Source organism: Mytilus galloprovincialis, chromosome 9 (assembly GCF_965363235.1).
Source record: "Mytilus galloprovincialis chromosome 9, xbMytGall1.hap1.1, whole genome shotgun sequence".
NCBI classification, from domain to species: domain Eukaryota; kingdom Metazoa; phylum Mollusca; class Bivalvia; order Mytilida; family Mytilidae; genus Mytilus; species Mytilus galloprovincialis.
Window position 1 is genome coordinate 34,879,804 of NC_134846.1, and position 19,514 is coordinate 34,899,317.

Genomic DNA, 19,514 nt, shown 5'->3' on the forward strand with positions numbered 1-19,514 from the left:
ACAAAGGGCTAACTACAGTAAGATAAAACAACACATACCCTTGTATCATTGTCTGTAGCAGAAACTCGGAATATTTCAAGGTTTGTACCCTGCCCGGCACTGATATTTACTTCCCTTGGCAAGTTGTTGATGATTGGTGCATTCTGATTTCTAACAACATTGACTGTAAGTGTCCCCACGGGACTACTTTTTTGTGATGTTCCTTTATCACGAGCAAACAAAGTCAACTGAAATAATAAACATAAACTCCTTACATACTATCAGTATACAGTAACCTTTTAAAGCATTTTTTTTTTAAATATAATTACAATAAGAGTATTTTACATTATCTTGAACATGCTTACAATTAGCTTAAAGATGTTCTGATGGAATATTATGGTGGTTTCTGAGGTATTCCAAACCTTAACTAGCTACTCCTTTGCCCAAATAAAGATACTAGGAGCTGCAATCAGTATATGGTGTCTGCTTTATTTGTGTGTTACACTTATCATTATTATAATAAACATGCAGGTTTTTTAATTTTAGTTCGCTTGTATGTTTTGGAGAATATTGTGGTCTATTTTCACTGAGCTAGTACACATTTTTGTTTAGGGGCCAGCTGAGGGCCGCCTAAGGGTGTGGGATTTTCTCACTGCATTGAAGACCAATTGGTGGCCTTGGTCTGTTTCCTGCTCTTTGGTAATGCATCTCTTTGACATATTCCCTATTTCCATTCTCAACTTTACATATGTATATACTTGTCTATAAAAGAATAGTGTTGCAATATCTGATTTTTTTTAAAACTCTATCCAATTCTTCTTAAAAATTAGAGTGACAATAAATTCTGGTACTTACAACATACTGTATAGGTGTTTTACCAATCATACTGCCTCTTAAATATACAGGACCATTCTGGTCTACTGTAAATAAATCTTGATGTTGGGAGTTAGGATCAAACTCATAGATGATATCTCTGTTGGGAGACTAAAAAATAAAGATGATTATAAAAATATTTTTTACATAATTGAGAATAAAAAATATTATTCTGAGTTCACAGTGTGGATAAGTTTTTCAAACTATTTTGAATTTTACCTAGTATTATTTTAGTTTAAGTTTACTTTTAGCTTTACCAAAGCTATTCAGAGAAAGTATAGATGATTGGGTTAACAGCATTTTGAATTTGTCCAATTTGGGTTATCTGTAAACTAATATCTTAAAATTTGGGTTATCACAGAACACTGATATTGTAAAATATCTGCAGCCAGCCATATTGTTCACTTTTCTGGTGAGTGGAAATCAAAGACATTTTCAATGAGGGGCATCTCTGATAGTAACTTGCTTGAATACTATAATATAAGTCAGTAAACCCTGATTTCTAGACCTACGATCATAAAACTTTACTCAATACTCAGAATACAAAATTCAATCTTGAAACACAATATCTAGTATTTTGATTGGTTGAATTCTGAGTGTGAGTACCATGATCATACTTCAAATGTTTATGACTCCCATTCAATGACAACTCATTGTTACTTCATTGACCATTTTAATATAAAGACATACCCTATCGTCAGCATCTGTAGCAGCCAGTACTTTGACAGGAACCGTGACGTCATGAGTTTCCAATATTTCCACCACATAATTATTAGGTGTGTTGGTGCCTGACCATTGAGGAGCATTTAGGTTACGTTCAACTGTCACTAAAATCACTCTGGTTGTGCTGCAAGGTGGTGTTCCTCCATCGGTAGCTTGGATACGCAACTGAAGGTAAGCAAGATTACAAAATCAATTGAAAAATTAACAGGTAAAACAAGATAACAATGTCAATTGAAAAAAAATAACAGTATCACTATGTGCAAAATGCTATATTAGAGAAAACTTCAAACATTTCTTTTATCGTCCTTCAAATGAAAATTTGAAAATGTGATTTTGTTTTCATCATCTGCTTTGCATTGTATTTTACATGATGGTTTGAAACATGGCTGCATGTAAAATAATAATTTTAGCATGGTGTGTAAAACTCAAGAATTTGAAAATATTGCCTTTTAGTAATTAAAGTTGAACTGAATATCAACAGTAACATCGTAAATTAGATTGTAACCATTAAAAGTTATATGTTGTTGTATACATTTCTGATCCCTTCTATCAAATCTGCAAATTCTGCATGATCTTTAGAAAACTTTCCTCAAAACATTCTAGTAACCATGACAAATATGACAACTTTTTATCTCCCCTTATCTGGTAAGTACTTCCACTGTCAGAATACAGAGCTGTTAGATTGGAAATCCCCCCTGTATGTGTATTCAATGTAAAAATTGATGTAGCACCATCATCTCCTATGATAGAATATGGAATTCTACTGAATATTACAACTTTTTATCTCCCCTTACCTGGTAAGTACGTCCATTGTCTGAGTACAGAGCTGGTAGATTAGAAATTCCCCCGGTATTTGTATTTAATGTAAACATTGATGTAGCACCATCATCTCCTATTATAGAATATGTAATACTACTGAAGGGTGTATTCTGTAAAATAAAAACATTCTGCAATAACATCTATTATTGTACAGCAACAACATATCTATAAATAGTGTAATCTTAATTAAACGTGCAATAATATATCATATTGCACTAGTGCAAATTAAGGTATTACTTAGTGATGTCATGAGTAACAATAATATATTTCAAACAGTATTTCAAGCATTCCTTTACAATAAGAAGAGTAACTGCATGAAAATTGGGGAATATTATCTAGAGAAGAATAAATAGGCACTAGAATGGTTTTCCAATATAAAGTCTACTCAGGACAACATTTCAGATTATTTTTTATTTGCTTCAATTGAACATAATGAAGTATTTTGAAAAATAAAACATCTTTTGGTAATATTAAAGTGAGCACCCTTTTTTTCTTTTAACAATAAATAGTTTGTTGCTTGAAAAGATTTTAGTGGAATGTAACAATGTTTTAGATTTTAACGAGAGAAATTTATGTATTACTGAAAAATTATTACACCAGGGTTTTCGATATCACAAACTAGTCAAAACATTTACTAAATTTTATCATCGGTATAAGGACTCATTCATAAATATAGCTCAACATGCAGACTTCTTATACATTCAGGTATTTCACATCCAATATTTTATGGAAATATTCTTTATAAAGCACAAAAATGTCAGTATTCACCTCAGAAGCTAACAAAACCTTTTAATTGACTTATTAAGAAGGGATATAGTTACGATACTGTTGTAAGTTCATTAAAAATTGCATATTTTGGCGTTAATATTGATTCACTTATAGGGTCTTTGCATCGGAACTAAACACATTTATTCTTAATAAACCAGTTGTTGGCATGACACGGGTTATGTTCTTCTCATATATGTTATGATGGTATGATACTAAACCCCTCACGGGGAGGATTGTGCCTGATATTCATATGATGAAGACATAATTTTTCAATCAGTTTAATTGAGGTCCGGAGCTGGCATGTCAGTTAACTGCTAGTAGTCTGATGTTATTTATGTATTATTGTCATTTTGTTTATTTTCTTTGGTTACATCTTCTGACATCAGACTCGGACTTCTCTTGAACTGAATTTTAATGTGCGTATTGTTATGCGTTTACTCTTCTGCATTGGCTAGAGGTATAGGGGGAGGGTTGAGATCTCACAAACATGTTTAACCCCGCCGCATTTTTGCGCCTGTCCCAAGTCAGGAGCCTCTGGCCTTTGTTAGTCTTGTATCATTTTAACTTTTAGTTTCTTGTGTACAATTTGGAGTTTAGTATGGTGTTCATTATCACTGAACCAGTATATATTTGTTTAGGGGCCAGCTGAAGGACGCCTCCAGGTGCAAGAATTTCTCGTTGCATTGAAGACCTGTTGGTGACCTTCTGCTGTTGTCTGCTCTATGGTCGGGTTGTTGTCTCTTTGGCACATTCCCCATTTCCATTCTCAATTCTAGTGGAATAGTCAAGATTGCCTCTACTGTCATATCAGACATTTTTGTGTGTAATTATGAATGAAATTTTCAAACTGCACCATTAGTTATAGCTATTTCAAGAAATGCAACCTACAAACAAAGGTATAAACTTAAAATTGCTAGTTTTCATCTTTGCAAAACTAATCAAGTTGCAATTAACGAAAAAAATACACATTCGCATTATTATGTAATTTACAGCTTATCAGTCACAGAAATAATAACTTACAATAGCATCTGCGTCCGTAGCACTGACTGTGGCAAACACCAATGTTGTCTGACTCTGTGTTATGGTGTAAGTCGACAGAGAGTTTGTATTAAACACAGGACAGTTAATGTTCCTATTCACATTGATTCTAACAGTTGCCTGTGTGATAGCTGTTAAGACTGGATTTCCTTGATCTCTCAGTGTTATTGTCATCTACAAAAAAAAAAACATGTCATTAATGCAATTTTTAATTCCTCCCTTTTAAGATTCCTTTTACCCCTCATGATGATTTACCCCTACATCTACTTATTTTCATATTATGCTAAAACACATCCACAAAAATCAGGGTTAGTGACTGATTTATGAAAGTACCTTATATTTAGTATTTGTTATGACATCTGATAAAGTCGTGCTTATAATGAGGTGCACTTTTTTTCTTGTCCTATATTTAGTTATATATAAAAGTTAAATTCTTTGACTCATCGTTTTTACATCATGTCGGCTAACAAATTGGACCTCATTATTTTAGTAGTATAAATAATTTATTGAAGAATACAAATTATCATAACTATGAATTCGTAAAAGTTTTTGCAAAATTTATGACAACATATTTTCAAAACTTACAAGGTAAGGGTTAGTATTTGCTCCATCCTCTGTTAGAGATCGTATAGCCACAATAGCACCAGACGGGGTCACAGTGAAGTACTGCTGAGCACCTGTGGTAGACTGTATGGTATAGGTCAGCTGGTTGTGTGGAGACTGAAAAAGAAATAAACATTTTGATGGAAAAAAAATCCTAACTGAAAACTAAAAACTTTTTGTCTTATTCCACTATCAAAGATCATTTATACATTCTTAAATGGTAAACACAACTATTGTTTAATATTTAAAAAGAGAATGAAATATTTGCATAACATATAATTATTAGATCCAATAAGGCTTTTACTTCATTTATAACTGATCCTCATCCAAGAATTTGCAAATCTCTTAGATGATTTGGAGTTGGAAAAAGGTAAATTTTTAAAATGGTTAAAATATATTTCAGAGTTAAACAGTTGCAAAAGAAATTAATTACAATTGTATGAATGTAATGTTTGTGGTTATATTTGGAGTACCATAAATTTCAACTAGATTTTGCTTTTTTTGTAAATATGTTTATTGCTTTATTGATATACAAAGAAAATATGAATCTGTGGTTCTTTCTCCTAAATCTGTGTTTGGTCAGTTTATACCTTTAACAATGAACAGAATTGAATGCTTCTTTTTGTAACTTCATAGGGTTGTAAAAGCGTTGACCGTGCGTACATTTTCATACAAAATGTACTTCAGTCAAAGCTTTTACACCCCAATGAAGTTACAAAAAGAAGCATTCAATTCTTAAGTACAGACCCAAAAGAGTTAGCACCTGAGTATTGGTACCATAGTCCCTAAATAAAATTAGGAGCAATATATAGGGAGGATTGTGGGGGGACTAGTAATGTTTATCAATAGTTAAGTATAACAAATCCTTACTTTGGTGTCTTTGTCTGTCACGTTTAATTGTATAATAGGTGTATCAATGGCCTGTGTTTCTGGGATTGTTGCCTCATAGTTCTGATTTAAAAATTCTGGCCGATACAAATTCCTGGTAACATCAACTTGTAAAATAGCAACAGACGACAGTTGTGGTGTTCCTTTGTCCTGGACCATTATTCTCAACTGAAATACAAAACATGCGTTTATTTTATTTAGCTATTTTTATATGAAATATCATATTTAATAATCACAAGGTCACGCCTATTCAACTTAACATTGTTCTCCTTTTTGACATTTTTTCAGAAAAATCTTGCTGTTACCATTTACTATTTGAATATGAATTGATTGATCGATTGATTGATTGATTGATTTATTGGCGACTGATTGATTTGTGTTCAACACTGTTTTCAGCACTTTTTGCTAACTCCCTGATGGTAAATTTTCATTAGTGCAGGTAACTGGAGTGCCCAAAGAGAATAAGAAATTCCAATTCACAATACACAAACAAAGAGTTCAGAAAGCATATGTAGTTTGATTTGAAGATATATAAAATAATATATTATTTTAAAGATCCTTTTCAAAGTGTTTTATTCATGTTGTTAACCATTTGTGTGAAAAATACTTTACTTGTATTTTTTTCTAAACATGTAGAGTCCTTGCAATAAAAAGTGTCTAAAATAAAACCCCAGCAAATATATTTTTTATTATTTTTTTTTTTTTTTAAATATCTAAATCTGCAGCAAATATTTGGTGCTAGTAATAATAACAGCCATATAACTTACTCTGTACTGGTCTAATGTGTCTGGTAGTACACTTTGTCTTAAACTGACCACTCCGGTGGTGTCATTGATCTGGAAATACTGGGTAGCTGTGTCGTCACCAATCATACTGAATGTAAAATCTTTAAATGGACTCTGAAAAAATAAATATCAATTTTTGAAAATGTAGTATATGAAATAAAGTTTGTTTTCCTTTGTATGTCACTGAAAATTCATAATACATATATACTGAATTATTTCAAGTTTATATAACAACTTTTAATATAAATTCAAAATTAAATATTTTTGTATACACTTATGCCTTTTTATAATCAATTAGTAAGTTTTATTGAAACTTAATCTATAAAAAAATATAACAAGCAGTTTGAATGGTTTTCTTTTTCTAGTATCTTTTTTTTTCCCTTCCAAAACCACCCAAAAAACTTTTCATCCTTTTTTTACAACTTGACTTTGTTTTATATCATGTTTGAAACTGCAAATTAACAATAGAAATAAAAAATATAAGTCAAGGGAAATGACACCTTCTTGTGCTTAAAGCTGGTTGAGTAGTAGAGATAAATATCTTAATAGAAAAGCATCTGAAATTTACTAGTCTTTTCTTCACCAATCAAATCAGTAAAATATAAACACATGTCTGATCTGAAAAATATTGCACTTTACTCAGAAAATAAAAAGAGTTCTAACCTGAGTATCACCATCCTCGGCATTAACAGTAAAAACAGTCAAACTTGGCTGGATATCCTCATTAATTGAGGCAACGGATGGAATGTTTGTAAAAACTGGTGCATTCAAGTTACGATCCACATCAATAGTTACTTGAACAGTTTTCTCCCTCTTTGGTGTTCCCTGGTCACTTGCAGTAACAGTCATCTGGAAAACAAAATGAAAATTGTGTTTACTGGCTAAGTTTTATTCCATTCTACTAAAAAAAAAATGACTTTCAAATGTGAACTCGTAAGACATAACACTGGATTTGTACTAAATTGGGCGGCAAGACAGGTAGAGCATGTGGAGCAGGAGCAGCTTACCTTGCTGAAACACTTTCTAACCCCTAATTTTTGGTGGACTTTGTGTTGCTCAGTCTTTAGTTTTCTTACTTGTCTTTAGTGTACTGTTTTTGGTTGTTTTTGTTTTTGCCCTGGCACTGTCAGTTTGGTTTTTTTGGTTTATGAGGCTCCCACAGGGTACCCTCTTCAGGTCGCTTTTAAATTCGTTGAGAGGTCGTTTTTAAGGGAAATGTACAGGTCGCAGGTCGTTTTTTCCCAACACAAAGGACAAAAGTCGGTTGGAGGTCGTTTTTTTCTAAATTTTACAGGTCGCATGTTGTTTTTAGAAGGCCCTCAGGTCGGAAGTCGCCTCTAAAAAGCCCAGAGGTCGCAGGTCGTTTTTGACCCTGTGGGAGCCTCGTTTATGAGTTTGAATATCCCTTTGGTATCTTTTGCCTCTAAGGATAGAGGAAGCATTGTATGAGTTTTCATTTCTTAAGTGATTTTTGTGTTTATACAATTTTTCTCCATTGTCTGTGCCTTTTAATATAACTTTTGATTTGTGTATTTGATTTTTATCTTCCTCCAATTTATTTATTATATCTATTATTCAATATTTTCAGTGGAGTATCAGTTTTTTTCTTTGTTTCAGTAAACCATTGGATTTTTAGTACGTTCGTGTCGAGTATAGGAATTTATATTTGTCTGCAAAAAAATATATAAACGAAGATATTCAAATGTGTGAGGGAAAAATTTCATGCTGTAGTACCTCATAACGAGAAGCTCTACAAGGGTTGTATAGCATGCTTCGTTTCAACGTCAGGTCACCATTTACTTCATTGATAAGGAAACATTCCTGGTCGTCTGCTCCAGCAGTTATATAATACCTCACCACATTGCTTGGAGCCTGCAAATAAACATAATAATTCATAAGGTCTGAGTATTATCCAACTATTATAAAAAAAAATCACATTTACAAGCAAATTACAAATCAGTGGAAAATATACTGGAAACCATCTTATTTTCAAGGATACATTAATTCGTGTTTATTCCTTTCTTGTCCACTTTGCAGCCATTTAATTTAGCTATTTTCTAATTTACTTGAAGTTAAATATTGAAAGATACAAGTTTTATATTCACTTTATTTTTCTACTTGTGAAAATAAATTACACTCGAAATTAAGGTGTAGCCTGGCATCCGGCCCAATCTAGCTGCGCGTCGCAAGGGCCAGGTGGGGAACAAATACCACGTGATCGATTCAGTGCCAGTTGACTCTGAATCTAAAGTGAGGCTGAATAAATATTTGCATAAATTTTGATGTTTGATGTAAACCATCAAAATTGAAATCCAATTCACACCTTGGTCATGTGAAATCTTAACTTTTAACTTTCTCACCAGGCGATTGCTGATAAGAATGAACCCTTTTCTGCTTACTAATTATCATCATACTAATAATTAGATATGATAACACTATACATCAATTCATAAAGAAAAATAATTACGGTCAATTTTTACTAATTGATGTTAAACAAGAATTGATTGGATACAGATGTAAAACAAACAGTGAGCGACAAAATTAGTATTAACCAATCATTGACAGGCAGTACATTGATACACGCCTGGCTATACTGACAAGATTAGCCAGGATCCCAGGCTAAATTAAGGTGGTACCTAACACTACAGGGAGATAACTCTGTAAAATCAGCAGAACGTTTTAATGACATGGTGTTGTTAAAGGAATGTTAAGCTTCTCAATGATCAAAATAAGTTTTTGTCAAACTGCTATATAACCAGTGTAATTTTTCTGATAAAACGGTTCAATTTTTTTGAATTTTTTATATTTTTGTCAGAGGGTCAAAGTAAATACTTTGTCCAAATTTTAAGAACATTAAACAAGCCAAACTAATTTTAGCTCAGGTGTTGGGTACAACCTTAAGGTGGTTTACAGTATATTTTTTCTATACAGTGTTCATCTTTTTGTTAAATTTTTTCGAAAGCTTCGAAAGCTCATATTTTTAGAAACACAATTTCTGTTAAATCCAAAGAACATTAATCTTTAAAGGTAAAAATATCAGGTAACTTATAAATATAAGCTTACAACTTGTTTCAAAATCCTATTAATGATTCACCTATATATATATGCTCCTACCAATTTGTACATGTATTTAGTAAAATTTCAGAAATAACTTTTTTACTTTGAAGAGAGTGGTCAAGGGTTATTTTCGTGCAACATGTTTTGTCATTTTTATTTCACGTGCAGCCGTGAAAAGGGTTGTTATTTACTATTTTTCATGAAATCGGTAAAAAGATCAATGTGCAAGAAATTTTTAATTGTTCGTTCATCGTTAAATGGCATTTTTATTTTGTGTTCTTCCATGCAGATACCCCCCTTTACGCCCCTCTCTGAAGTTACTTACCAAGGCATCAGCATCAGTTGCATAAGCTCTAAGTATAACATCTCCCAATGTCCAAGTTTCTGGGATCCTTTTATAATAACTTGTGGCATTGAATAATGGGTCCTGGTAGTTACGTTTTACAGTAACTAAGGCAACAGTTGTGTTGGTTTTAGGTGGTGTTCCCTGGTCATATGCTTCAATTCTCAACTGTAAGAAAATAATCAATGAATTCAAGTAATTTATAAGTATGGACAAACACTCAGATCATAGAAAATGGACAAAATTTGACAAAATCACACCATGGCCTTTTACAAAATTGTAACATATAGGCATTTATTTGGTGATGTGATGTGAGTCTGAAATGTTTTAAAATATGTCAGTGTCAAGGTTTATAAGTGCTTGTTTGGAAATAAGAGAAAATTTGCATTCCAGAAACTAAACATTCTGCTGTTGTCTGTTCTATAGTCGGGTTGTTGTCTCTTTGACACATGCCCCTTTTCCATTCTCAATTTTATTATTTTTTTTACGTATTAGAGAGGGTTAATTTTTTCTTCTCACAAAATCAAAGACTCTGTAATACTTTTTAACTTGACAGAATATGTATTGTAAAATTATCTAAAAAACTTACATTGAATTCTGTTGCAGAGGATCCTTGAAGGACATTATTCAATCTAACATTTCCATCATTGTCGATAGAAAAGTAGTTTGGTGCACCTCCATCCCCTATAAGTCTGTATTGGACTTGTCCAAAATCATGGGTCTACAAATACAACCAATGCATTATACACGTAGAAACTTATTCATCTATAACACCATTATCTAACAACATGAAACCCCATGTCGGTTTTCAAAATTAATTATGGATATAATGATTAGGTTGAAAATATTTAGAGGAAAAATAGCAAAAGATTGTGTTCTTGAAAATTTAGTTTGATATAGCTTTCAAGGTGATATATTTTACTTATTTCTTTAAAAATGATGTATAATATAACAAGATTATGATGTCACTCTAACCTAGTAATTGACATCCTTGTATGAAATTGATCAGACCATATATTCTTATTTATTAGACACTACCATTTATTCTTATTGTGAAATGCCTTTAACATTCTAATCGTTATGTCTTTTTTCTTTGCAACAATGATGAAATATTTTCCATAGTTATAAAAAGAAATCAACCTTCACAAAATTCCAGATTTTCCAACTCAAACTTAACTTTTCTCCTTTCAAGTTAAAAAGTGCTTTTTAAAAACAATAACATGCATATGCATATTTAACCTGCCAGCATCATGCAATAGCTGGAAATTTAGATCAATACATTTTAGCCCTTGAAAACAATTTAAAAACCAAATTTGAACATTCAGGATGTTTGCTCCTCTACTTTTTGAATTTTTACCAGATTTTCGGAATCCTCTGGTTTTATCCATGTATTAACATTAAAAAAATTTGCCCACTAACCTCTACTTTTCTTTTCTTTTACTTAAAAAACCATATTTCAAAATCTTATGAAATCCTTGATATTTTTTCATAGTTTTTTTAAACAAAAAAGGTGCCAATGTTAAGTGAAAGAAAAACCTAGAGAGAATTATTTCCCGCCAAATTTTCAACAGCTTATATCTCAAAAACAAGCACATGGACCCTCCATTTTCTTTCTGCTTTTTTAGTTTCTTTATTTATATACTTTCAATTTATAAGTCTTTTAAAAAGCTTATTATTTTTAAACAGAGTAGAAAACATCCTTAAAATCATCATATTAGAGATTAAAACAAGACTTTAGATTGATAGTCACATAAAAACATGAGAAATCCTGTTCAAAAACAACCCATCAAACCATTTTTAGCAATTCATGCATTCTTATTAGCTCCAGTCATGCAAATTCTGACACATTTAACCAAATTAAGGGGTCACACATAATTTTTATTTATATACTGTTTTAAAAGCACCCAAATTAATTATTAGTTCACAGTCAGATAATGGGATTGATATGCCAAAATATTAGGTCCACATTTTTTTCAGTGCTCATCAAGTTCTATTTTTAGCATTTAAACTATGTTTCTTTCAACACACCTGCAAACTTGCATAGCAACCAGCAACAGAGATTGTTTTTCTCTGATCAACATTCCCCCAGATTTAGAATGCACAAAACAGAAAAATCTGTCTCAAATCAATATTATGTGACATTTATGCAAAATAATCACATCTCGATGCTTTACTGCAAGTTATAAATGATGAGGGGATTGAAAGCAGATTTTCATTAATTAGAGACACACCTTTCCAAAACTTATAAGATATGAAAAAGAAAACAGAGTAACTGGATCTGAGCACATAGTTAATAAAATAATTTGGACTCAAGATGCATTGAAAATAGGTAGGAGAATTATGAGTGACCCCTATAAGAAGAAGTTTAAAGATAGCTACATACAGCAATAGACCCATTTGAGGTTGTTATATTCACCTTCAAACAGATAATACTTCATAAATACATTTATATTAAACTATATTTCACATTATAAATATGCAATACATATAAATGTTATTGAGAAAATCAACTTGAACACTTAGTTAATGTTTTTATCAGCTTTGAATCTAAATTTCATATATAAGTTATTTCAATTCTTTTTAATTGATTTTAATGATCATATAAAAATTAAAGGATTTTCATTACTGTAACATCAGAAATTATTGCAAGGATTTTTAGCCATGCTAATAATGTGACTCTTTGAGCATTGTAATAACAAGAATTTGCATTCTGATATCTGATATGTAGCTTTTTCCTAAAATTGCCATTATTAAACTTGCATCATTGTTCATTCTTCAAAAATCACAATAATTCCTAAATTTTCAGCATTTCTAAAAATATGAAGATACCAATTTTTTTTCACGATGGTCCCTCTATAATTCTACTATTGCATAACAACTTAAACTTACAGAAGGGTCACCATCAGTAGCGGAGGCTTTGAAGACAACAAAACCACTCTGTTGTATGTTTTCGTCTAGATCTCCGATGTAGGGTAATCCCTGGAATTGTGGTGTAAAATCATTCCTAATCACATTGATTGTAATTGTTGCATTCACAGGAGACATCTTTGGTGTAGAACCTCCATCTGTTAGCATGGCATTGAACTAAAAAAGGGGAGATAACTATTAGCATGGCATATAGGTGTAACACCACTAATTCAGGCCCGGCCAGAAAGCACATACCAGAAAGTAGTACATATTTAACACAAAATAGTTCCTACGCATGGACATAACTTTTAATACATTTAGAATATTTTATTAATTTTGGTATCAAATGAAAGCTGCATGACTGGTGATCATTGCAGAACAATTTTTGACTGATAAATTTGAATAATAAAAAAATGGCATGAAATTTAAAAAGGAGGGTAGATTTTGCCTTTTTGTCAGATCGGAAGTACCTGTTTTGGTACATCCGAAGTTCCGGGAACCAGTTCTTTCTTATATGCAATGTAAGGTATGTTGATTTTTTCAGTACAGGACACCAGAAGGTGTTGCTTTGACATGCAATGATTGTCACTTTATTTGAACTTAAGATAAAAGAGCTGTGACCACTGGAAATTGAGGAATTTAACATAGAAAGCAATGGGGCCATTAATTAGTGGTGTACTTCCTTGAACTAAAAAAGGGGAGATAACTATTAGCATGGCATTGAACTAAAAAAGGGGAGATAACTATTAGCATGGCATTGAACTAAAAAAGGGGAGATAACTATATTTAAAAAAACAGATTATGTACAACTGTCATTTTTCATAATTTAAGGGGGTATCCAACACTTTAACTAAAACAGATTTGGCTAGTTTAATTTTCATGAAGTTTTGACAAAATATTTACTCTGACCTCACCTGTTGATAAAAATATGAAAATTTCTAGAAATTTGAACTACACAATTTATAGGAATAATTTGGATAGATATATAGCAGTTTGACAATCGTTGAAAAGCCTGAGTTCTCCTTACTTATAGAAAGTGATTAAAGTGTTCAGCTGATTTTTAAGATGTAATTCCTTTAAGTGTTCTGTACCCACTTAATGTTAGGATTCAGGAGCATTTTCATAAAGGATTGAATAGTTGTAACTAGTGTAACAAAAAAAAAAGATGTATATTTGCATATAAAAAAAAAATTGTTGAATAAACTTTAACAAGAAAATGGTTGCCTCTTAGCAGACAGCTAGATATTTTTTTTATTTTCTTACATAAGATTGTATATTTTCACTATTCAAAAAGCACCAACTTACTAAAATTGTTATGTTTAATAATTATTTTAACTGTACTTACAGAAAATGACGTTTGTGGTTTTTCCAGTAGTGACTGTTTCAGATAAACAAGTCCAGATTGTCTGTATACTCCAAAGAAATTCATTGCTTCAGTGTTACCATATACGTCATAGTTGATTGTGTTGAAAGGAGACTGCAAAGAAATAAAATATTTAGTTTACATTAGTGTTTGAATGATCTGAAAAATTTATCACTAAAATTTTTCTTATTAAATATGAAGTCATTCTATTTATTAGTACTTCAGATATATTTATTGGATGAACAGAGGAATGTGTTATCAGTTAAAGAACAAACAATGAATTAGTGAAAAAAAAAATTATTTATCTGCACTGATCTAAAGTATAGTGGGATTCTTATATTTGTGGATACCAATTTTTGTATATTATGGAAAAAATGTATTTTCATGCATATTTGATATTGTGATTTAAAGAAATCTGTATACAAACTTGTAGAAAAATTATAAATTTCAAATCATATTCATGTATCCATGAAATCCTTGTAAATTGGTATCCTATGAATTATAATAAATCTACAGTACTCTATAACTATGTTCAAGATAACCCTTCCTCATTCTCACCCAATTTTGGAAGTCCACAAAATAAGAACCATTTTACTTACTGCCACATCCAAGTCTCTTCCATTTAACTGTAAGAAACCAACACCAGGTGTCTGTGTCTCATAGATAGAAGTAGTGTATGAAACATCAGTAAACTCTGGCTGATTTAAGTTCCGTTCAACAGTTACAGTCACCGTGGAAGTGTCTGTTAGAGCTGGGGTGCCACCATCTGTAGCTACAATTGGTATCTAATAAAACAAAAAAAAATAAAAAAAAGTGTTATATTTAAGCTTTTTAAAGTGAACTGGATTCTTTGTTAAGTTAAGTCATAAACAAATGATAAACATAAATCTTGATTTGCAGTATCAATTTATTCAACATTTTGTATTCATTGAGGGTAATTTGAATATTTAGGTGAAAAGTAAGTGACATATGATAGAATCATCAAATATATAATCTTTTAATGTTATGCTCAAATATCAGTTAGTTACTGTCACAAATACATATATTCTTAAGTAATATTTAATAATACAGGTCTAAGTTGAATATAAGAAAACTATTTTTTACAAATAAAATAAACATGTTTAATATTTCCATATTGTAGGCCTTATTTTGTACAATATCGGGTGATGGTAACAGGTGACTTACCATTACCTTACAAAGTGAAAAATTACCATAGGGCATTAGGCAACCAACATTTAATGAATCTAAGTGAAAAATCTATCCGTTATTCATTAAAAACTTACCGTGAACTCTTCTAATGTTGTTTGACTCAATGAAGTTTTAGTTGTAATACGTCCAGTGGCAGCATTGATTTGAAAGAAAGCGTCTGCTTCAGGATTGCCAGAATTGATAGAGTATCTTATTGAAACTGTATTATAGAGACTCTGAAAAATAGAGCAAATCATGAGTTATACCTTTCCTATCTAATGCTGCTGAACTCTGAACAAAAATAGTTCTTTCAAGTTTGATTTTAGATTCTATCCAATACTTTTTCTATATTAAGTATCTTTGCCTTTTAAAACCTTTACAGCAGAAGACGTCAATCCTATTATATAAGTTCTTGCAACCTGCCAGATAATTTCTTGTTTCAATGACAGTTAATTCAAAATTCACAGCTAGCATAAATTTTGATATTTTTTCATATTGTGTTTTGATTTCAATAGTGATTAAATTTTTAAATTAGACTTTAAATAATATGACCTACATCAGTATCTGGGTCAACAGCTCTGACAGCATTTGTAACCTCATTTCCAATAGCTATGTTGAAGTTGATTTTGGCAGTATAGGGTTCATTCTCGAAAGTGGGTGGGAACAAATTCCTGATGACAGATATATTCACTGCAGCTCTGTTAGCAGATACCTTTGAGCCTCCATCGGTAGCAGTGACCTCAAACTGAAAAGATAGAAAGAATAAACTGAATCAAAGACAAAAGAGCATTATCTAATATTTACATCTATGAAAGTTGCAAATTTCAGGTTTTAAATAAGACTTCCTTGATTCTTTTTTCTTTTCTTCTAAGTTTAAAATTCAGAATGTCCATAATCACATTTTCAGAATCTTTATCACTATTGGTAATCTCATTGTTCGTACACCAAAATGAAAATAACGTTACGTCATTGGTTGAATTTCTATTGTTTAGAACGTTCTAAACCAATTACAAAGTTTGGGTGCTTGCTTTTGAAAATATTACCCAGAAAGTATTAGATTCTGAAACGGTGAATACCTCCTATATCAAATGGCTAGTGGTAACAGAGAATTGTTCTTAATTCTAACATGAATTAAATTGTTTTTAATTCATTTTGATTTTTAGTCTGGAAAACTCATTGATGGTTTAAAATAATAAAAAAAACATGTTGACCTTACACAGGTCTTCCCTTCCCAAATATCAAATTGGAGGATCTTTATTATTGAATTTTTTAACCCAAATATGACAATACTGTAAACCAACTTATTTTCGCGAGCGATTTATTTTCGTGAGTAAAAAAATAACGCAAATTTAAATTGTCGCGAATATTTAAAGCTTGGATATTTCCTTTTTAAACTTCATCAAGTCAATCAGAACATTGCAAAATTAAATAGCCGGGAAGCGGCCATGAAAGGGTAAAACGTGAAAAAAAAGTATCCGCCAAAATAAGTTGGTTACAATAATCAAATATTAATAATAATATGTTCAGTATTTGTTATTTGTTGATGTGGTTCATGAGTGTTTCTTGATTTTTATAAAGATTAGACTGTTGGTTTTCCTGTTTGAATGGTTTTACACTAGTCATTTTAAGGCTTTTGAAGGCCGTTCTTTGATCTATAATGGTTCATTTTTTTATACATTTAGACTTGTATAAAGAGTTGTCTCATTGGCACATCTTCTTATATCTAAAACTATCTATATGACTTACTGTATAAAATCTTGTATCTGCAGTGTCTTGGTATAAGTTCTGACGTACTGTAATCTGTCCGGAGATTGGATCCATGGCAAAATATAACTGACCACGACCATTTCCTGTTGTATCGATCCATGAATAAGTGATAGTGTTGTATGGGGCCTAAACAAACATGAAATACTTGGCATAAGTTAATAGTTTATTATAGTAAAATATTGCTTTATATTCCTTTTAAAAGAACGTTGAAATGTATGACCATCTAATGCAATTGATTTGGGAACTTTGAATTCTTCATGACTTTTTATCAAATTAAAATGTGAGAGCTTTTTATAAATATGTGGCTCCAAAGGTTTTCCATTGTTAATGATTAGTAAATTAAAAAAATTGTAAATTGGCTATTGAGCACTTTTTTAATCATGATTTGTTGACCTTATGCTGTAAGACTACTGCTTAAGTTTTGAGATAGTGCTTTAGTGATTAAATTTCAGTGTACTACAAAATTAAATGAGTACGTAGGGAGAAATTTTCACATGGCAACTACAGTACTAGAAAGAGGGGAAAAACAAATTTTTATCAGAAGAAATTTTCATTGGAGGGACGCAGGTAGACATTGCTGTGGCACATATAATACAATATATTATTTATATTTTGTCATTTTTGACTTAAATGCAACAGAAATTTTTTTTTTTAGTTCATATAAAGTATTTCAAAATTAGAGTTTAAATTATTGCATTTACAACTCTGTCGCATTTTTCGCAATAATAAAAACCTCGCATTAATTTCTGAATTTACAGAACTTGATTGTTAGAAGAAGGGAGGTAACCACTTACAATTCTATCCCCGTCTTGTGCATTGACATCAACTACCACACTGTTGAAGGGCTCCGTTTCATAGATCTGGTTAACATATGCTAGTTGATCAAACTGAGGGATGTTTAAGTTACGATCTATATTTATCTTGATAACTGCTGTGGCCGACCTAGCAGGATTTCCACCATCAGTGGCGATGACACGTCCCTAGAAATAAACAGAGAGTGAAACATATAAAAACAATGGCACTTAACATTCTATAATTATCGAACATTCAAAAACTTACAAGAATAAACAGATAAATATACTGTTTATATCTACTTTCATCTTTAAAATGGTTTTAGAACAACCATTAATATTTATATTTTATTCCTCAGTATGCATAATTATATATGTACAACATGACATTAAATTATTCTTATAATCAAAGAGGGACGAAAGATACCAAAGGGACAGTCAAACTCATAAATCTAAAACAAACTGACAAGTCCATGGCTAAAAATGAAAAAGACAAACAAACAACAGCATACATGACAAAACATAGAAAACTAAAGAATAAACAACACGAACCCCAACAAAAAAACTAGGGGTGATCTCAGGTGCTCCAGAAGGGTAAGCAGATCCTGCTCCACATGTGGCACCCGTGGTGTTGCTTATGTGATAACGAATCCAGTAAATAGTCTAATACGGTAGGTCACATTCATGAAAGGGAAGGGGATTGTAGTTACTGTAGTCAAAGATATATTCTATTCTAATTTTCACCAGAAAGTAATTGCCTTACACAAGAGACACAATTTAGACTATTTAACTCTGTAAACAAAAAAGTACATGTATAATGTTTTTTTATCTTGAAAAACCTAACAAAATCTATAGATAATATACTTCTTCTGAAATATTTCTTTACTTATTTTTTTTCTTTGTATATAAAAACCATTTTTCAAGACGTTTCGGCCATTGGCCTTCTTCAGTTGTTTATTTTTCCTCTAAACTACATGTCCAATTATAAAAGGTATGTTCCCTATTGGAATTTTGAAAACAAGGATTATTTTTTTTCAATTGTGGCAAATTAAGAGTAGAATTATTGCTCTCCAATACTTACATTTGTATTTAAATCACATCATATTGATTTTCAGTCCTACTAATGTTAAGTTATGAAAGTAAATTCAACAGAGAAACAAATAATATCCATGCTAACAAAAGTTTACATGAATTCAAAGCATCATACCTGATAATATGGTACATTTTCTCCTGTTAGGGGTTGCCTTGATCTAACTTCTCCATTATCTACGTTCAGACTGAAGTACTGTTCAATATTGCTGTCAGAGTCGCCAACTAACTGGTAGGTCACTTGTCCATAGGGTGTTGACTGTAATAATTTAACAAAAATCTCATGTAATATTTTCAATTTCAGAATTTTCTTTAATAGTTTTTAAATGATAGAAACAAAGCTTTACATGGATGTAATAAGCTACATGTATAACACTCTTAATAAATGATTTTTTTTTCTCAAGATTTACATTAAAAACAAATTTATTTAATCTCCAATTGTCTCAACAGATGCAATGCAATGAAAGAAAGTATAAGTCAATAGCAAATATTTTCAAAAATGGTAGTAAAATACTGGTTTTTTTTCTGTGATG

At 31.3% G+C, this 19,514-nt stretch overlaps 1 protein-coding gene across 1 annotated transcript in view; it reads right to left on the reverse strand.

Annotated features, from left to right (window-relative positions):
* LOC143046539 (uncharacterized) overlaps positions 1–19,514 on the reverse strand; it is a 189,104-nt gene that overhangs the window by 93,067 nt on the left and 76,523 nt on the right. The window contains exons 67-86 of the mRNA XM_076219695.1: positions 19,100–19,240; positions 17,896–18,081; positions 17,081–17,227; positions 15,891–16,079; positions 15,430–15,570; positions 14,746–14,931; positions 14,129–14,260; positions 12,766–12,960; positions 10,466–10,597; positions 9,859–10,044; positions 8,211–8,348; positions 7,140–7,325; positions 6,459–6,590; positions 5,674–5,859; positions 4,786–4,920; positions 4,183–4,374; positions 2,370–2,504; positions 1,543–1,740; positions 835–963; positions 39–227 (exon numbers count right to left, since the gene is read on the reverse strand). Of these exons, the coding sequence (XP_076075810.1) occupies positions 39–227; positions 835–963; positions 1,543–1,740; positions 2,370–2,504; positions 4,183–4,374; positions 4,786–4,920; positions 5,674–5,859; positions 6,459–6,590; positions 7,140–7,325; positions 8,211–8,348; positions 9,859–10,044; positions 10,466–10,597; positions 12,766–12,960; positions 14,129–14,260; positions 14,746–14,931; positions 15,430–15,570; positions 15,891–16,079; positions 17,081–17,227; positions 17,896–18,081; positions 19,100–19,240 (3,255 nt within the window). The remainder of the gene's footprint in view (positions 1–38; positions 228–834; positions 964–1,542; positions 1,741–2,369; positions 2,505–4,182; positions 4,375–4,785; positions 4,921–5,673; positions 5,860–6,458; positions 6,591–7,139; positions 7,326–8,210; positions 8,349–9,858; positions 10,045–10,465; positions 10,598–12,765; positions 12,961–14,128; positions 14,261–14,745; positions 14,932–15,429; positions 15,571–15,890; positions 16,080–17,080; positions 17,228–17,895; positions 18,082–19,099; positions 19,241–19,514) is intronic.